Source organism: Chiroxiphia lanceolata, chromosome 10 (assembly GCF_009829145.1).
Source record: "Chiroxiphia lanceolata isolate bChiLan1 chromosome 10, bChiLan1.pri, whole genome shotgun sequence".
NCBI classification, from domain to species: domain Eukaryota; kingdom Metazoa; phylum Chordata; class Aves; order Passeriformes; family Pipridae; genus Chiroxiphia; species Chiroxiphia lanceolata.
The window spans coordinates 19849557-19867899 of NC_045646.1; the positions used below are offsets into that span (position 1 = coordinate 19849557).

Sequence of the window (18343 nt, forward strand, 5' to 3'; positions counted from 1 at the left end):
ACTTTCTAGTTATTAAACTACAAGGCCTAGTTGCTGTCAGTATTTCCCTTCAACTATCAGATGCAAGAACTGGAATTAAAAGAACTCCCAAACCCACAATATATTCTCTATATTCCAAGATATTCAGGAGCTGCTGATAATTTAGTATTGAGGGGGATGGATACCCCAAAGATTGCTCCATTTACTCTTTGCAACACCAACTCAGGGGTGCTTGGGAAGGTCCTGTTGTGGTAAGACTGCTTGTTTCTCTGGGGGAGAGGAGCGTAGGAAGCAGCTCATTTTAAACAGCAAATTACAAAAGCAGAAGTCAATGATGAAATTGTAAATGAAGTATTTAAAAAAAAAACAAAAACAACAACAGACAAGCCACTAAGCAGCATTCTCTTCCATGCCATTTTGTTTTTATGCATTAGAGCAGTTTTCCTAGCAAGTGCTGCAGCATTTGGGATGCAGAGCAGTTGAAGATGCAAAGGTACTTATGGAAAGGGGACAAAAACCACACCACACAGACTTATCAACACATTGTACGTAGCTTTGCCTTTTTTTTTTTTTTTTAAAACAGTGTTTAAGAAAAATATGCTGTGTTACCATAACAAACTAAAATACTCTCTCAACCTCTTAAGAGTTTAGTTTTTGTTTTCAATTATTTTGGTTCCAGGTAGGTTTTACTTCTCCTTGTTCTACTTTATAAAACCTTTTCTCAACATAAATGGCTTCAGGAAGAAGAAATAAGGGAGAATTATGAGCACAAAAGAGAGCTGACAGTTGTGTATGTTGTTCCTTTCTTTTGTGCCACTATAGGTGGGCAGGGGTACAGAAGAAATAGGGCATAATGTTTTGTAGTCAGACAGGAATTCCAGCTGGCATTCACTAAACAAAAGGGAACATTTTCCTCGTCTAAAATAATTGTTTAAATCCCAGCCATACATAGCTATGGAATAATGGGGTCACTTATTTTCCACTGCTTCAGTGTGATGCTGCAGCAAGCTAATGATTTCACGGGACAGACAGTTTAAAGCATCGATTTGCTGCAAATTGCTCAATCCATAACTAATGAGCAGCTCTACGGATTTTCAGTGAATCAATCCCATTAGAATTTACAGTTTGCATACGATCATATTACTCAATCTGTGGACGCAGAACAAGTTGGGTGGTTTTTTGTGGGGTTTTTTTTGTAACCTTCAGCAGCCCCTTGTTGCTGGTTTTTATTGAACTCTCTTAAATTTCTGTCGGTAGGTTGGACAAAAATCCCTCTCTTGAGGGTCTGACAGCATGCCTGAAAAAATACACTGTCCACTTCTACATAGGCACACACACATTCCATGTGAGGTCCTAGATATTCCCTTGTAAGGGACAGTTAAATCCAAGAAGGCAGGACGAGACGACAAATGGAATTCAGTCTCTGTCCCCTGTAGCACTAAAACCCTGCCCCAATTTGGAGGTGGATTATTTTTTACACCTGTAGGAGTGTGAAGTCAACTGGAAACTGTTATTTAGACCCATACAAGTAATTCTTCGTAATAAGCTGAAATCTCTCTTGTGTGGAAAAAAAAAAACAACAACCAAAGGTAAAAACTGTATGGGTCGAGTGAGAGGACTTTTGTCACATATCTGTAGTATAGAAATAGGAAATGAGAACTATGCTTGCTAACAGATCAGGTCCTACTTACTTTATTATTACTGGGTAGGCCAGTAGGTTTGTACCATGTTTTCTCCAGGCTTTGTAAGAAAAGGGTCTGTTCTATCATTACCAATTACTACAACACTTTAGGCAAAACAGGCAAGCAGAAGTTCAGATCCTGTCAATGAATTCATAGACTCTGAAAAACCATTGTATTGGTTGTTACAAAAGTGTGATATGGCTGCAGGGCTGTTAGTATGGGAGTGTTGAATCATCCCACTCCAGCTGCGCTTGCCTGGTGGCATTCTGTTTGTCTCCCTTTTGGACAATCACTTCCTCTTCCTCCTCTTCTTCCTCCTCCTCTTCACTTTCATCTGATTCAGCACTGGTTGTGTCTTCCTCTTCATCTTCTATGTCTTCTTCCTCACTCTCCTCTTCTGTCTGGTGAGGCTTTTCATATTTCTACAGTACATTTAAAGAAATGAAAGAGAGACAGTAGGAGAAAGGTGCTTTCTTGCTAACCAGTGGCTGTGAGAATCTGAGCATGTAGTCCACATTTAGAAATGCTAAAATCCTGGGAAAATCTGATTTCCACCATTATGTGACTATGAGGCATCAAATCTGGTATGATTCGGTAGCAAATATTCAAAAGCTAATGTAAGAGGAATAGAATGTCAACAACCAATATCTTTGTTAGTCATGCTGCCAAAATTTAAGCCATCAATGTCAGTTTCTTTAAACTCTGATCATTTCCCCTCCTTTTAGTGTATTAGTGCTTACATTAAAAGGTTAAAAGGTTAAACATTAAAAGGTTAAACCAAAGAAACTTTATAATCTTGGGTACTTAGGGTACGAACATGGATGGAGAGAAGTGTTGTTGTACCCAAGAATTCTTCACCATCCTAATTAGTGATTATATATTACAACAAATATTAAGTTCTCAATTATATATTTTCATGGTGTGCAGAGCTGAAAACTGAGATGGGGTCCTGAGTGCATATACAACTGTTCTGCCAAGCCTGAACAACTCTTCTCTGAAAGAGGCTTAAAACTCACTGCTGAGTGAGCTACCAGCCCAGGCAGTGACTGCTGGCAGTGCCATGATCTAACATTGTGCCTCAGGTATGTACCTCCATGGGGTTGACGGTGATGGTCAGGGCAGAATCATCCCAATCCATCTCATTGTCTTTGCTTCCCTCGTGGTCTGCAGAGCCGTGCTGGTGAGCTGTGCGGATCCGATACACGCCCAAGGTTATGACAAAAACGAGGATGCTCACACAGATTATGATCACAATGGTGGCCACACTTGGAACAACTGCAACAAAAGGTGGAAAAGCTTACGTTTGTGGAACAAATCGCCTAAACCCCACTAAATACGCTGTGAATTTTTAACCCACAGCGTCTCTTCCCTTGGACTGAGAATCAGGACAGCCATCTGCCATGTGCCTGGGGCTTCTCAAAGTGTTGACAAGTGCCCACCTACTAAGGCAAAGCATACAGGAATGGTGCTTACAGATACCTTCTAATGAGCATTATAAATCATAGCTAAAAAGTGAGCATGCCTACCATTTGTTCTCTGAGCCACTTTACTACAGAAGACAAGTATTTAATCAGTGCAGAACACACTAGTTTCAGAACAAGTGCTTTTGCAATAAGGTTCCCTTCTCTTACTCATATGTTGACCCCTTCTGATCACAGCTGAGGCGTCAACCTCGCATGGGAGAAAAAGTGCATCTCAAAGCTTATAGAGGTCTCAAACACTTATACTGGGATTTGAATCTCATTCTCCAAGAAATAAAATAATGCACTGCCACTACACTTGCTTGTGTTATAGCCTTTCTGGGAGACTCCTGAGGATTCAAGACATTGTTCCTCACTGTTTGGTTGCACTCTGGGAAGCCTCTGCTTCCACCTAGCCACAGGAAGAAATTGCTCTGAACTACCATATATCAGCTCCATAAATAGGTTAGTGGAGAAGTGCTGCAACTTTCTCTGTACCTTTGTTCCTGAGGTACTGCAGTTCCAGGAGCTACAGTAGTTCTATAATGCATTTTATCACCTAGCCCTGCCCATAAGAATGGAAGTCTGAAATCAGAACAATATTAAAGAAGGAAGAACTAGTTTGCAACAGTTCATTTAGTAAAAATTCTGTTTCATTTTAGGGAACTGTCTGTACAAGTGTAAAGAAAAATAGAGTAATCTTCTAAGCATATTTGTATATAATTACTTATAACCACCTACACTTTACATCAGCTTTACTTCTTCACATATGTATCATTTAGCTAAAAAGATTTCAGAATCAAACCTTTAAAGAGGTCTCTCTGCCCTGGGTTTAACTTTATTTTAAAAATATATTTAAAAAATATATTTTAAATTCTGTATTTAATATATGTTAATGGCCTCTGCACATGGCTAGGTGAACCTATCTTCTCTCCAGAGAGCTGCAGACTGAGGCCTTGACAGCAGCTAACAGAGCCATCGAGGCAATTATATATTTAAAAATAATACAAATGTTTCTTCCTTTTGTTTAGAAAAGAGCAGGCAGAAATTAATATGCCATAGAAATACAGATGAACAAAGACAACATGACCATAAATATTACCCTTCATACCATTTAATACTAGAAACAAGACATTTTCTTAACTGTGTGGGTCAGAGTACAAAACCATTAATGAAGACCTTAAAAAAGGATACCAGGTTTTAATGAGAGAATAGAATTAAATGTTACCTTCTTTTACACTTGTGCAACAGTCTCTGTGAGGTTTTACAAGCTGTAACTCTGGACCTCAGGGCTTTTGTTTGTTGCCCAGGCTGGCTCACAAGGGAAACACTGACATACCTGAATCATTATGAGCAGTCTCTGTAAAGGTGTCACATACCTGAGTTGTGAACAGCACTTACACTCCCCTCAGGGTGCTGAACAGATTGGAGAAATTGTGGTTGTACTATCATATGATTTACATGGTCCATGAAGTTGGAGTTGGAGCTGTGTAGAATATTAACCTGATACAAGAGAAAAATAAGGGATTAGATACTAAAAAGTGGTTTATATTCCAAGCCTGTCGGCTCCCTATATTAAGTTACATGAGCAGATAGGAGGAGTATTACATAGATCTTAAAGGCCAAATTAACTCTTTTTATGCCAGTAAAGAAAATACACAGCTTGATATATTTCTAAGTTCTATGATGAGCAATGCATTCTAACATTTCTAGCTGTTCACTGTGAAGTGGCACAGAACAGGACTTTATTGACTTACCTGTCTGGATAAGGAATTACTTTTTCTTTTCTCTATACTAATTAGCTTTCAGGTGTTATCTAAACATAACATGTAAAAACTTTATTTTATTAACAATTATTAAGTTAATAACTGCTTATAAAAACAATTAACAAGTTTTGACCCTATTGCTAAGAAGGCCCTGCCCGTTCTTGTGGTAACTTGATATATGGGCTCTAGGCTGGATAAGAGAGTTCCCCATAACAGGTCCACCAGTCCTGCTGAGGTGAACCAGCAGTAATCTCAGTCCCTGAGCCACTGTGCTGCACTGGCCTTAGAACCAGCACACGTGGACTCCACAGAGGTATCTAAATATTCTTGTGGTTACTGACCATGTCTAAGGAGTGGATCCAAAGCATTCTGTGTAACAGGAGTAATTCTCTGTGTTAGTGGACTTTGAGAGAAGGGTCATCTCCTCAATTCACAGCAGAATAGAGACCCACACTGAGGAATGCCCACAGAAGTCGACTTCCTGTTTGAATGGAACTTAGCATCTTTTTCTCTTTTTGGTTACACTTACCTGAGCGCCTCAGTCATTTTACATATTTTAAAGAAAACACCATGCTGCTGAAGCTAGACCAGTGCTCAGCCTCAGTGCTAGATAAGAAAGCTTGACTGCATAATTGCTCACCTCCAAGTTGAATTCGTTGCTCGTGTAACGCCCGTTTAGCTCGGAGCACTTGACCCTGAATTTCCTGTCGAAGGTGGCAGCGGTGTCCCAGTTCCGGTACCGGATCTGCCGCAGAACCTGCTCGTAGTTGAACATGCTGTCCACACCTGCAGGGGGAGCAGAGCAGGGACAGGCTCATGTAACATTGCTCTGTGCAATACATGAGAGACTAAATGCTCACAGCAAATATGAAAGTTGGCAGAACGGTCCGAAAATGAGAGAGTGTCAAATACTCCCTGATAGAGCCTCTGGCTGATCCTAGACTATGTGAGCAGAGTCTTTGGAAGTGAATGTAGATCCATAATTGAGAGGGACAAATACAACAGCAGAGATACAAAATAAATTACTTAATAAAAAGAAAAAATTGGCCAATGAGTTACCAGCGCTGTACAGGAGGAATCTCCTCCTACCCACATGTCCCCCAGGCAACCAGCAGTAGGGCAGGAGGGCACAGTCTTCAGCTGCAGCAGGGGAGGTTTAGGTTAGACATTAGAAAGAAATTCTTTACAGATAGAGTGGTCAGGCATTGGAATGGGCTGCCCAAGGGAGGTGGTGGAGTCACTGTCCCTGGAGCTGTTTAAGAAGAGACTGGATGTGGCACTCGGTGCCACGCTCTGATAGACAAGGTGGTGTGGGGTCAAAGGTTGGACTCGATGATCTCAGAGGTCTTTTCCAACCTAGTTAATTTTGTGATTCTGTGTGATTCTGTGATGGTCCACAAGAACCCCACATTAAAGAAAGCAGTGATGCCGTTTTCCTTATTTGGGGAGTAGCAGGAGGGATGCTGAGATTCCAAAGGATAAATACAGCACACCCAGAGATCAAGAAGTGACTGTGCTTTTTGAGATGCAGTCCTTCTTGAAATATTTTTATGGCTAGTAAATCACAGATTTCTGCATAATTTCTTACATATTAGTGCTTTCATTCCAATAACATAATTGCTGTGACAAAATAAGGGAAAGCAAATTCAACGAACATACCGTAGATTGAATATCCTGCTGTGGAATTTGTGGCATCTAGATGTTTTCCTTGGAGATCCACATGATCTAGTTCTAAACACTCTTGTTCAGGATCTAGTTCTGCGCCCATGACCAAAACATCACAGAAATCCAAGTTGTGGAGCATTTCCTCTACTATCACTGGCTTATCAGCTGTGAACCCATGGCACATATCATGAAAAAAAGAGGGAAAAGAAGATAAAGGATTACAGAACAGCTCAGTCATTTTATGTGCTTTGCATCAGGGCTTTCAGTTTTTGCAAAGATATCTGAACTGTTTTGTGCTGATATTAAATACAGGATAGTTGAAATAAATCAAGAGAAATGTCTTGTCTGTTCAGGTGCCATGATGATGGAGGCCTACAAATACCTAGTGAGATAGACAGAAAATATATTGCTCTGTAATGAAAGGCATCCAAGAACATCACTGGAAGTAGAAAACTGAAATTTGATCTCGGAAATAAATTCATGTAAAAAATTCTAGTTTTCAATACTGTATCAATACCAGGCTGATGCCACACATTCATTTTTTTCTCAAGGAGAACCAAACAGGAAAAATACACATCAAATATATCTATGCTTGGATGATTCTCTCAGACACTCTACTGCCCATAAAGAATTTGCATTACAAAGACATGGCCATCTATCCAAGAGCAGGGTATTATCATAAATGGCAAGATCCTGTGTTGTGTGACCTAAAGAAATGAAGTTATAAACTGACTATCCTTCAGTACGTCCGAGTTAAAAAAAAATAATTCTGTCACGGGAAAAAGAGAAATGTATCAAATTATCATTTAAATTCTCTGATCAACTTAGCAAAGAGCGTGTGGCAGCACTGCTTAAGCAGCTCCCTGAGGGCACTGCAGACACAGACACTGCAATCTTGGAACTTACTGCCCATTTTGTGCATCTCATTTTAGAGATGCCTTTCCTTCCTTTGGGGAAGGAAGGCACAGACAGAAAAGCCTTATGCCCTAGATTCCTTACTCCTAGGACAGTAAATTTGGGTATCTGATCTCTAGTTACAGCTCTAATCTGCACAAAAATGCAGACCCAATCCAAATTTTCAGGCTTCAGGGAATCCATGCCCCTAAACTTGTAAATCATCACCAATTTTATCTTCCCCAGATCTGTACATCTAGTTACTTCTTAGTCTAGTGCAACAAATACTGTTTAGAATGATTCCTCAAATTACTAGACCTTTCATTTACTTTGCACACAAGCATTCAAAACAAAGAGTCCTTTCTAGACAATTATTTTAAACCTGATTTATCCTTTGAACATTCACCCAGCCTTGAATAATAATACACACATTGCTCAGCATTAGAATAAATTGTCATAATTGAAAAACATCTTTTAAAATTATTATATTTACATTTTACAGTTGGGAAACTGAGGCATGAGATTACCTTCTCAAGTATCATCCACAAGTCAGTATCAGAGCTTGACACATAAGAACAGACTAAAAAGTCAACTATCAGTCAATTACTGCTTTTCACTTTATCAGTACAATTAACAAAATTCTGTTACAAATAGATTCTAATAAAAATAAGTTATTCAACAGAATATGAAAAGAAGATTTTGAACTAGGGAAGACACTAAATGTAAAATCTGTTTTTTCGAATCACATTTTGATCTGTCACTATTTAACACATTTTTCAGTGTATTTAATTGAATTTCTTCAGTACATCATTACTGTGGCCTGACATTGCTCAAATTAATCTGGGTGAATTGACTTCCTTTGCATGACTTGTTTGCACTATCCCTTAAAAAGTAAGAGGGCTCACGTTACAGAATAAATAATAACATTTAAAAGAAAGACACAAACCTCTGTCATGTTCTTTTAAGTCCACTTGATGCTCCATTTTAGTGACTGTGCTGACAATCCTGATGTCAGGTAACAAAATAACACCTCTTTCGCTTTCAAACTGTGCAGCTGGTCTAGCAAAGTGATCCATCCCAGTTATTGTAATCTTGGGCTCATTGGCCTGAAACACCATTACATAGGCATCTATATCTGGGATATTAATGCAGACATCTTCACCAAAACATCTGAAAAAATATATTATTCATTAACTGCTTGTAAAACATAGCGCATCAGAGGAGTGTGGCACTTGCACTGCCCAAACCCCACCTGGTGGCTCTCAGGTCAGTCTATTCCACACTGTGACACTGCCACAATCAAGGACCTGTACCACCATGTCCACAGGCCAGCAGGGAGAGGAAAAGCTCTGTTCCCCTCATCCCCTCCCACTCTGACAACTACTGAAATTATGTAGAGACAAGCTCAGTCTTTCATAAGGGCACTCACTTATTATGAGAATAATATTTTGATGTTTAACTGACATTTAACAGCAGTAGTGAATAACCATTCACCAGAAATAATTAGATGATAACAACTATAGTAAACCTAACATTAAATTCTGAAAGTGATATCTAATGAATATAATATGGTTATCTTGTCACATGTGAATAAAAGGGCCTAATTATCCATTTAAATTGGTCCCCTGGCAAATACTGGCACCCTCCAGTATTTACAAGGGAGAAAAGGTTCCTGTACCAGCATTTTCATCTGAATCAGCACTGTGCTTTGGAAGTGAATCTCCTGACAAACTCTACCTTATTTCATCCTGGCACAGGGCTTGGGCCAGCCTTGGAGTGTGCAAACTGGACTGATTCCAGTGAAACTGCATCAGAAAATGCTCTATAAACTGTTTGGTCAGCCCACAGCACTGGACTAAACCTGGTACTTAGTGAGAACTGTGCACACAGCAGGTGAGAGTCCACAGAACTGATGTTGATTTTCACTCTAGACCTGCTCTCCCTGCACTGTACAACTGTCTGTAGCAGAGGTGTGCCCCAAGGGAGCCCAGGAGTGGCTCTCTGGCTATGTAGAACTGTAAACATTATTGAGCAGGTTCTGGCACAAAAATAAAAGGACACAGATTCCTGTTTAACACCCATCACCAGTATTTCAGTGACAGCAGGCATATGAGGATACAGACAGACAGACTATTCCAAGTAAAGGTACAAATCCTGTTCTGTTAGATGCAATAGGCCTGCTTTAAAAAGTCAGGGTTCTGCATATCTCAGAAGGAACTTTAAACATTTAAAATGAAAAGTAAATACGAATGCCATAAATGCAAGTATTGTTCAGTCCAGACTACATGTTCCAAACTATAAACAGAATGCAAGTACATTACATTAACAAGAAAGGTTCCTTAAAAGGATAATATCAAAAGAAAACCACCATGTGAATTGGCATAAAAGTAAATTAAATTAATCCTTTATGCTCAGTAACAGAACAGTATGCTTTATCAATTTAATTTAGCCAAAATTCTTCCTTTTACATGTCCAAAGAAAAAAGTAATTCATTAAAAATGTTCCTAATCTAATCAATTCAGCTGAAGTATAACTTACTGGACTTTAGATGAGACTTTGAGACGCCGTACGCCTGCAGTAGGGAACTGTCTGGAGTTGATGTATGAGACCTTTCGGAGAGCTTGATTTATATTCTCAATGTCATCTCCTTCCATGACAAGGACTGACTGGGAAGGGTTGAAGTGATACTAGGAGAAATACACATAATTAGTGTTTAAGGTACGAGGTACAGAGTACAAAATAAGACATTTTTAAGGAACATTGCACAGACACAAGTTTAAAATCTAATGATTTAAGAAAAAAAAAAATCATAGTAGCTATCGTTGGCTGAACCCACATGTTGTTCCCTAAAACATGTACTTGTGTCATTTCCATATCTGAAGGACTACTGTTATAATTAATTTTGGAGTATATTTCCTGTTTTTTGCCCAGCCTTATCAACTTTGCTGGTACTATTTCTGCAACAATTTCTGATACTGTATATTTTTGAACCCTGTAGAGTTCCAAACCTTAACTTACCACTGTGATTATTATGTAAGCTTTTTAGGTTTAACCTTTAGGTTAAACACACCCTCCATATAAAAACATGGGCTTGAACCAGACTAGCATGCAGAAGCATATTTTAGCTGCTTTCTCTGTGGCTTTACCCTGGGCTACCTTTCTGAGATATGTTTCAAAATGAATGAACAAAACAATTATAACATTTGCCTCCTACATCTTCATTAATGTCAGACACAATAAAGGGGATTCTCAGTTCTGTCTCATGATCAATAAGGGTGTCATGATTTAAGATGGAGCTGCTGCTTGCACAAAGCCAGCTGTTCATTTGAGCCAACAAACCCTGCAAAGTCGATGGCTGCTCTTGTCATCCTGAACCTTCTCTAGTCCATTGCACTGAACACAAAACAGCCTTGCTGACCAAGAAACTTTGCTACTATTGTGACAGAGCAAATGATTGATTTTTCTCTTCATCATAATTTATCCTGATTCCATTTTTTCTCTCTTAATTGGTTCAGCAAATCATCTGCATTGCAGAGAAAACCAGCTTAACCCCCTTGATTTTGTACCCTACTCTTGTCAGCACAAACCACAAAGACATGCACCCTGTTCCCACGTGTAGTCCCTTCCTGAAGCTGGATATTGATTATATGAACATGTTCTATTATATACGTCTGCCTACACTTCCTTACAACAAGAAAGGTTAAAAAGCAAAAGATCAAACAGACTGTGAAGAACAGAATGAAGCTCAGGGCTCTCTGTCAAACAGAACATGGAGGACTGGGTTTAAAGCTGTGCAAGAAGGTCATAACACACTGAAGGGTATTTTTAACAAAGAGAAGAACTAACATGAGTCACAGCCTGCATCCACTTCTTTTTCCTTTCTGTAAGCTAGCAGTAGTAGAGAATAAAATTAGCAAAAGGAGCCTCTAGCTGCCAGAACAGCTGGAATGCTGCCAAAAGGACTGGAGAAAGCCCTAATCTGAGCCATTTTTGTCTTTCTCATTAAAAAAGGCTAAAAATAGCAACAGTTTAGACAGTGTTTTTGAGAGCTGTTACAGGTATCTGAAAATTAGGCTGCAGACCAAAAATGTCCAAGACTATCGTGTCAGAAACTGTGTTACAGCTGCATTGCTCTTTCTCAGGTGATTAAAGGGTGAATCTTCACAAGTCCCAAGTGCCCAGCAGAAACACCTTCCAACATCAGTAATGCCAACACTGAATCTGCAAAGCATCATGTAAATAGCCCCACAGAACCCATCACCTGTGCAGCTGTCACACGTGCCTGTCTGAGATCAGGTACCTGTATTTCTGACACCAGAACACCTTTCTCTCTAATTTTCTCTTCAAGGTCAGGCAAACTGCTCTGCTTTTATCTGAGCTTCTTTCTGTCAGCCCCCAAAAGAAACCCTACCACATTCTACCTCTGACTGCTCCTTTCATGTTTGCCTCCTGCTGTTGAGCTTGCTGAGGTAGTAAAAGCAAATCGGTAACTTTAAAAAACCCACTGCGCCTCATCTCTATTTCAGAAAATGAAAATGTTTTGAAGGTTCGCAACAGGAAGAAAAGGCAGAAAACAAGCCCTTGTCTTCCTTTTCCCCACACCACTGCTGTACTGTAAAGAAGCCAATCCCCCATGCTGCAGCAGCAGTGGGTGACAGAACAGGGGTTTTTCCAAGCCCATGAAACTAGAAGACTCAAATATCGTCAAGCTGCAGAATGCAATAGTGGAGGACTTACTATGCTTTCAAGCACCAAGGACCAAGTGCACACTACTTTAATTCATGTAAAAAAACCCAGCAAAGAACTTACTCTTGGGTTCCAGGAGTCCCTACCTGCTCCTTGTATGCATTGCCTTCTAAAACCAGGTTTTACCTATCCCTGTGTCGTGTTGCTGCAAGAAGTAGCAATGTGAAATTCTTAATGATGTCCTTGGTAGGATGATAAAACAGCAATTCTTTGGGGTGTTTTGCTCATATATAAAAGTTAGAGCCAGCAAAACTCCGCCTTCTCTTTGCACTTTCAATTTGCATTTTTACCCTTCTTTTCAGAAAACATATCAGCTATACTACACACTGCAACCCATCACCCAGACAGACACTGGAGTGTATTTCAATAGGTCAGCCTGCTATCTCATACAATGAGAGGTTTAGCTAATAAAATTTAGTACATGGCACTCCCACTGCATCCTCTGCATTAAATGTTACAGCACCATCTTCCTCCCAGCTGAGAAACACCACACTGAAACCACACTGCAGTTTCACAGGATGCAGAGCCTGCAGCCAAAGTAACTTCCCAATTTGGAATTTGAAGCTCGGCTCCTTTGGAAGGTGGTATCTGCGTGCTAGGAAATAGTTTTACAGTGCATTCACACAATCAGCACAAGAACACTGGTCACCTAATAATGGCACCAGTAAAATGCAGCTCATGTGAGCATTACAGAAGTTACAGTCGAGATCCTACATATGTATCCAGAGAACAGAGTTTGTCTGAATGAATGCAAAGTAATCTGGCCACTATGTCAACTGAAACAGGATTTCCCTCTGTTTGTTGTTCTCCAACCTCAGAAAAAGTGCCACATTACCAGTAAAGATATTCATATGCATAATGAAGGTGGATATAATGATTTATATGCAAATCTATAAATTTAATTTCTTGACTTTAGGGTTTTTTATTGTCCAATTTTCACATACCATAATATCTTCCTCTTTGAGCACACTGAATTTTTCAATGGTATTCCATTAGGACTTATGTTTTCCTGTTTTAAAACTACTTGAGATCAAAATTCAATAAATCTTATCCATTTCTGTAGAACTACCAAAATAAGCATGAGAACACAGCCTAGTAATTCACAGGGACTCTGAAATATCAGCAGTGCCTCACTTTCTGAGCATCTAGCTTAGCAATAATGGAAACATTTTTCTTTGCAGTGTCACAGCTCTTCTACTGTTCTGCTTTTTCTTTGCATGATTTTATGGGAAATTACATTGCTTCTGGGAGTACATTTGTACTGTGTGTACTCTACCTTGGGCTCTCCACTTCATAAATCAGACCTAAATTTTTATCAAAGATGATGTCAGTTCATCCCTCACCTTTATTCCTTGGCCAAGACTCTCAAGAGAATTAATATCCAGACCTTCCTTGCAGGCCTGCAAACAGGAAATCACTTTCTGACTCTCAATTTTCCCTGGCCTGATAGTAAGACTGGCCAGGCTGCCATGGAAATACTGAGCAAATCTGGGCTTGGTGACTTCACCTCCTGCAAGAAAGCAAATACAAAATGATTATTGATACCAATACACAAACCACACACATAACAATTCACTTTATGTTTTAACACATTTAGAGAATTTATATTCATTTTTGCCAAGTGTCTTTGAGATCTCATTTACTGTGGTAAGTGGAATGCCTTTGTGGGTTGTTGGGTGGTGTACCTGGTAGCAGCCTGTCTTTAAGATTCTTGTTTTTCCAGGACTGTGTTCAGGTGTTTATAAAGCTGTGGTAACGAACTCTCAGACGAACCATAGCTTCCCAAATGTGCAGAAGGAAGCATATAATTTTAAAAAATAAATCAATTAATTTATTTAAGTAATCAAACACCAGTTTAAGAAATGCTTAAGGTCCAGTGTTTATTTATACAGAAACTGTATTTGCAAGCGTTCCATTACAGGATCACTTACTGTGTTTTTTGGAGAAGAAAGGCAAAGGTATCTGAAGTTCTCAGTCATGGCTCTGTGTAAGCAAACTGCTACAGTCCTTATAACGAGCTGTCTCTCAGGATATGGTGTAAATTCCAGCAGTGACTGTGGGCCAATGCACAGCACTGCACTCAAAGGCAGACAGTGCTGCCCCTGGCCCAGAATGGTTCATTTGGTGCCAGATTTTGGTCTTGTCACTGTACCTTGTGTTAGAGCCTCCAGCCTTCACTCCAGGCAGCTTCAAAGGAACACTGATCTTTAGGAGCTGTCAATAAAAGGTGATTACAGACTGCCTGCACCAGTGATCGTAGCATCTAAATTACTCTTGGGACATTTAGTGATTTACTCATCCTCCTTCAGGAGAGTTTTTAGAGCTTGTCTTTCCTGCAGGTGTTAGATCTCACAGTGCATGTGAATTACTGCCTACCTTGAGCCGAGGAGGACTGAGGGAGCCACACAGCAGTGAGACATGCAGACTAATTGGATTAGCAGTTGCTAAGCTGTTGATAAGCTGTTGTAATTGTAGATAACTCATCTCTACGGTGTTTGTAGCTTTAGAGTCAAACAACCTGGTTTTGCCAGGCAAGTTACCTCAAGCTTGAACCTTAACTTGGAAATTTGTGTGTGGAATGGGGTTAGGATAGGGATGAAGTGGCAAATTTTCTTTAGGCTGATGTTCCTTGCCTGAACATCACTTCTGGTCTCTGCAGGAGAAGCATTATGAAGAAGGCTTGAGTTATTTTATAGAGAGAAGAAAGTATACACTGGTGTACTGGGAGGAAAGAGGTGTCCTACAGGCTTTTTCTTCACAGAAGTAGATGGGTTTTGTTCTTTTTTCTTAACATTGCAGCATAAACCGCCTTTCTTTTTTTTACCCCAAAGGAAGGTCCCCAGGAGATTATTCTTCTACACTCTTTCATTCATCTGTCCATTACACAGAAAATTTTCTCTGGGCAGAGTTTTGTTGAACTTGATTGTATGTAGCAGCTAAAGTTCAGCCTTTCTTATACTTACCAAGACAATTATTTGGTACACATTATGGGGACGTTGGCCTTTCAGCATAAATGTTGTTATATTAATCTGTTTACACTGTCTTTAAAAGAACATGTTGCCACTAATACAGCAGCAATGTATCTGGACAGAAAAAGGTAAACCAAATTTAAAAAAAACCAAAAACCAAACCTCTCCCTAAAAAGGAGACAAGGAGAAAAAAAACCAGTCAAGAATGTTCAGAAGAAAAAGGAATTTGTGTTTTGAAGGTCCACATTCTCATATCACTAACAGAATTGTGATAACAGCAAGTTCCAAGGCTGAAAGACCAACGCTAACCCTGGAGCTTTGAAATTTAGAGATCTACAGTAAGTCTGCCAGTAGGTCTTAATAGTTCTGAGGAGATGCAAAATAAGCAGTCTCAGGCTATCAACTGCTATTTTTTTTTTTTTTTTAAAAGGAAGTATTTCAAGAAAATGTGAGTGAAAAATAGCTGGGAGTAGCCAGCCTCGTATTGTGTGAGTGGAGAAAATCTGCAAAGCCATGGCCATGGTGATGGCAGGCGATTTGGGCTGGGACAATTGCACTGCAGGGATACTGAGGGAGGATGCAGGCTGTCCCCAGCCCCAAGACAAGAACAGCTGCACTTAATCCATTCTTGAGAATTGCCTGAACCATTCTAAACTCTTCTGAAGACAGAGGCTCCCCAAACAATCCATTCCAATGGCCACAGAGTTGGACATTTATTCCTAATAGGGAATGTGAGCTGTCAAAATATAGCTGTATCATCCCTTTGCCAGGCTAAACAAGGACTTTTTTATACATCTTCCACCTAACACTGTAGACTATGAATATTCCTGTTGCTTTTCCTGGTACTTTTGCTATTATCAGAAGTACTAACCATAACCTAGTGTTCTTCTCATCATTATGTGTAAAACATAGGACATGCCTGCTCATCCTGGGCAGTGTGAACACCAGCTTTTTCCACAGGAAAAACACAAGAGCCCTTAAAGACAGAATACTGTCTCACACTTTATTAGAAAAAAACAGACTGCTAAATAAGCCTTCCACTTTTTACCAGTGTTAAAGACAAAATTACATACCTGCCAATTTAAACCTCAAAGGTGAACAGCGCTCATTATATCTGACTCTTCTCACAGCTGCTTGTAATTGCAGCATGTTGATATTTTGATATTCTTCTATCTCAGCATTTCAGAATATTTCAGCTAAGTGAAGGATGTTCCAATCACCAGTAATTATTAGATTGCAAATGGACAAAATCCAATGCAATAAAATTGGGAAGCAAAAACCAAAACTCGCTCTAAAATTGAAGGAATGGCCTAAAGCCAGTTTCCTACAATCCTGCTTTCTAGTTTTGATAAAATGTTTTATTCATACTTGGTTTTACTATATTAGTATGTTTGAAATCTGTCTTTCTTTCTGCTTCTACAATCCGATAATCTTCGAGTATCTGACCTCAGCTGGTCAGTGGGTAGAAATTTAGTCTAGGATGGCCAGTCTCCAAATCCTATTCTCTAAAATTCTTAGCTCCCAAGATTAGATGAGTATGAATGTATTTAATCCAGCATGAACATAGCAGTTCTATTGCATGTTTAAACACAGTGCATAACTGTACCTAATGCTCATAGTAATATTTTTACAGAATATTATCCAAATTCTTCTAAATACTGATTTTTTAAATAGAAATCCTTTGAACCTGAGCATGATTCATTTCATGCCTGTGCAGCTCCCCACACAGCTGACAGGCAGCTCAGAGCCACTGGCTCCACTGGGCAGGAGGATGCTCAGTTCCACTGTCTGGATTTGACTCAGCACTGAAGTTACCACATGCTAAGAATCAACCGAAGAAAAGACATAAGGTACTCCCAACAGCTTTTACTCCCACCAGCTTTTACTGCTTTAAGACACTTTGAACTTAACTCTTGGTTCTGACACCATACAGCCTAAGCAACAACATTTTTGGGATAATGAAAAACTAAATAGATTACACAAGCCTCTGGAGCAACAACTGAGAGAACGAAGTGGAGCTCCAGTGATAGTGGCCTTGAGGTAATCCAAGTGTCCTAAAATTTATTCTACTTCTCTTTGTCAGGGTGCAGTGAAAGACACAGTGACTTGTAACATAGCATCTCCAGTTTCTATCCAGAGGTCAGGCCATGCAGTTAACCTAGACTGCCTCAGCAAGTTTCACAGGACTTTTTTGTTGTCAGGGTCTTTACACTTCCTTGTAAGTGAGATACTGCTCAGATACAGCTCACCTCCACAGAGATGCTACCAAGATCTGAAAGAATAAGAAAACACACTCCTCAACTAAGTTACATGTTGTGTTTCACTCAGCTCTGTGTTTATTGATTACAATGGATTAATATGCTGTGAGTGCTAATTCTTGGGGGACAGTTAAGTGGTTAAGACTTTGATAAATGATATGGCCAAGAGAGGAAAACAGAACCTTCTCTACTGTCAGGGAATTAAGTTAATGTCTGTAACACAAAATAGACTGAAACTAGACTATAGAACAACATCACTGATTCTCATAACAGTTCCTTGCATAACAAATTTTCGAAGCTACTGGTTTTTTTCCATTCCTTAAATGTAAATGTTGTGGTCATCATCACAGTTGTGAGGCAGTACAGGCCATGGTGTTATGCAGACCTTGATGATAAAACTGTGCATTGCTTTTCCCACCTGACCCAGCACGCACCTCCACTCCCAAAGTCTGGCAGATACAGGAGGATGGATGTTGTTTTTTTGGCATTAAATCAACCCTCATAAAGGGAAGATGGTGTCAACAGACTATGGGAGGCATCCAGAAGAACCATCAACATACATAATTATTCACTATAATGCTGTTCACTGCTTAGTCATTGTCAAAGTAGTATGCATCACAGTTTTCACTTGCTAAAATAATAACTCTTTTCCAGACTGAAATTCTTCTATGCTGGTTCTGATCTCTTTTGCTGCTGGAATTATTTAGGTAACTAGAATTATGTGGGTGTGCTGATGGGTAGTGTCCCATGATAAAATTTCAAACACAGCAGATCAAACATAGAAGCAACCTATTTAATCCTAGATAAGTAGGTTGCAGATGACCATGTTACCTGGGGAGAGCTCAGTTGGGATGACTCCCTTACACACATGGAGGAAAATAAATGCTTCTAGTATACATGTCACCTTGTTACAAACAGGTAGAG

At 39.6% G+C, this 18343-nt stretch overlaps 1 protein-coding gene across 1 annotated transcript in view; it reads right to left on the reverse strand.

Moving 5' to 3' along the window:
- Positions 1 to 500: 500 nt before the first annotated feature.
- CLSTN2 (calsyntenin 2) overlaps positions 501 to 18343 on the reverse strand; it is a 197570-nt gene continuing 179727 nt past the window's right edge. Inside the window, exons 9-16 of the mRNA XM_032698045.1 lie at positions 13536 to 13702; positions 9985 to 10133; positions 8393 to 8616; positions 6547 to 6717; positions 5528 to 5673; positions 4501 to 4624; positions 2752 to 2936; positions 501 to 2083 (exon numbers count right to left, since the gene is read on the reverse strand). Of these exons, the coding sequence (XP_032553936.1) occupies positions 1874 to 2083; positions 2752 to 2936; positions 4501 to 4624; positions 5528 to 5673; positions 6547 to 6717; positions 8393 to 8616; positions 9985 to 10133; positions 13536 to 13702 (1376 nt within the window). The 3' untranslated portion in view covers positions 501 to 1873. The remainder of the gene's footprint in view (positions 2084 to 2751; positions 2937 to 4500; positions 4625 to 5527; positions 5674 to 6546; positions 6718 to 8392; positions 8617 to 9984; positions 10134 to 13535; positions 13703 to 18343) is intronic.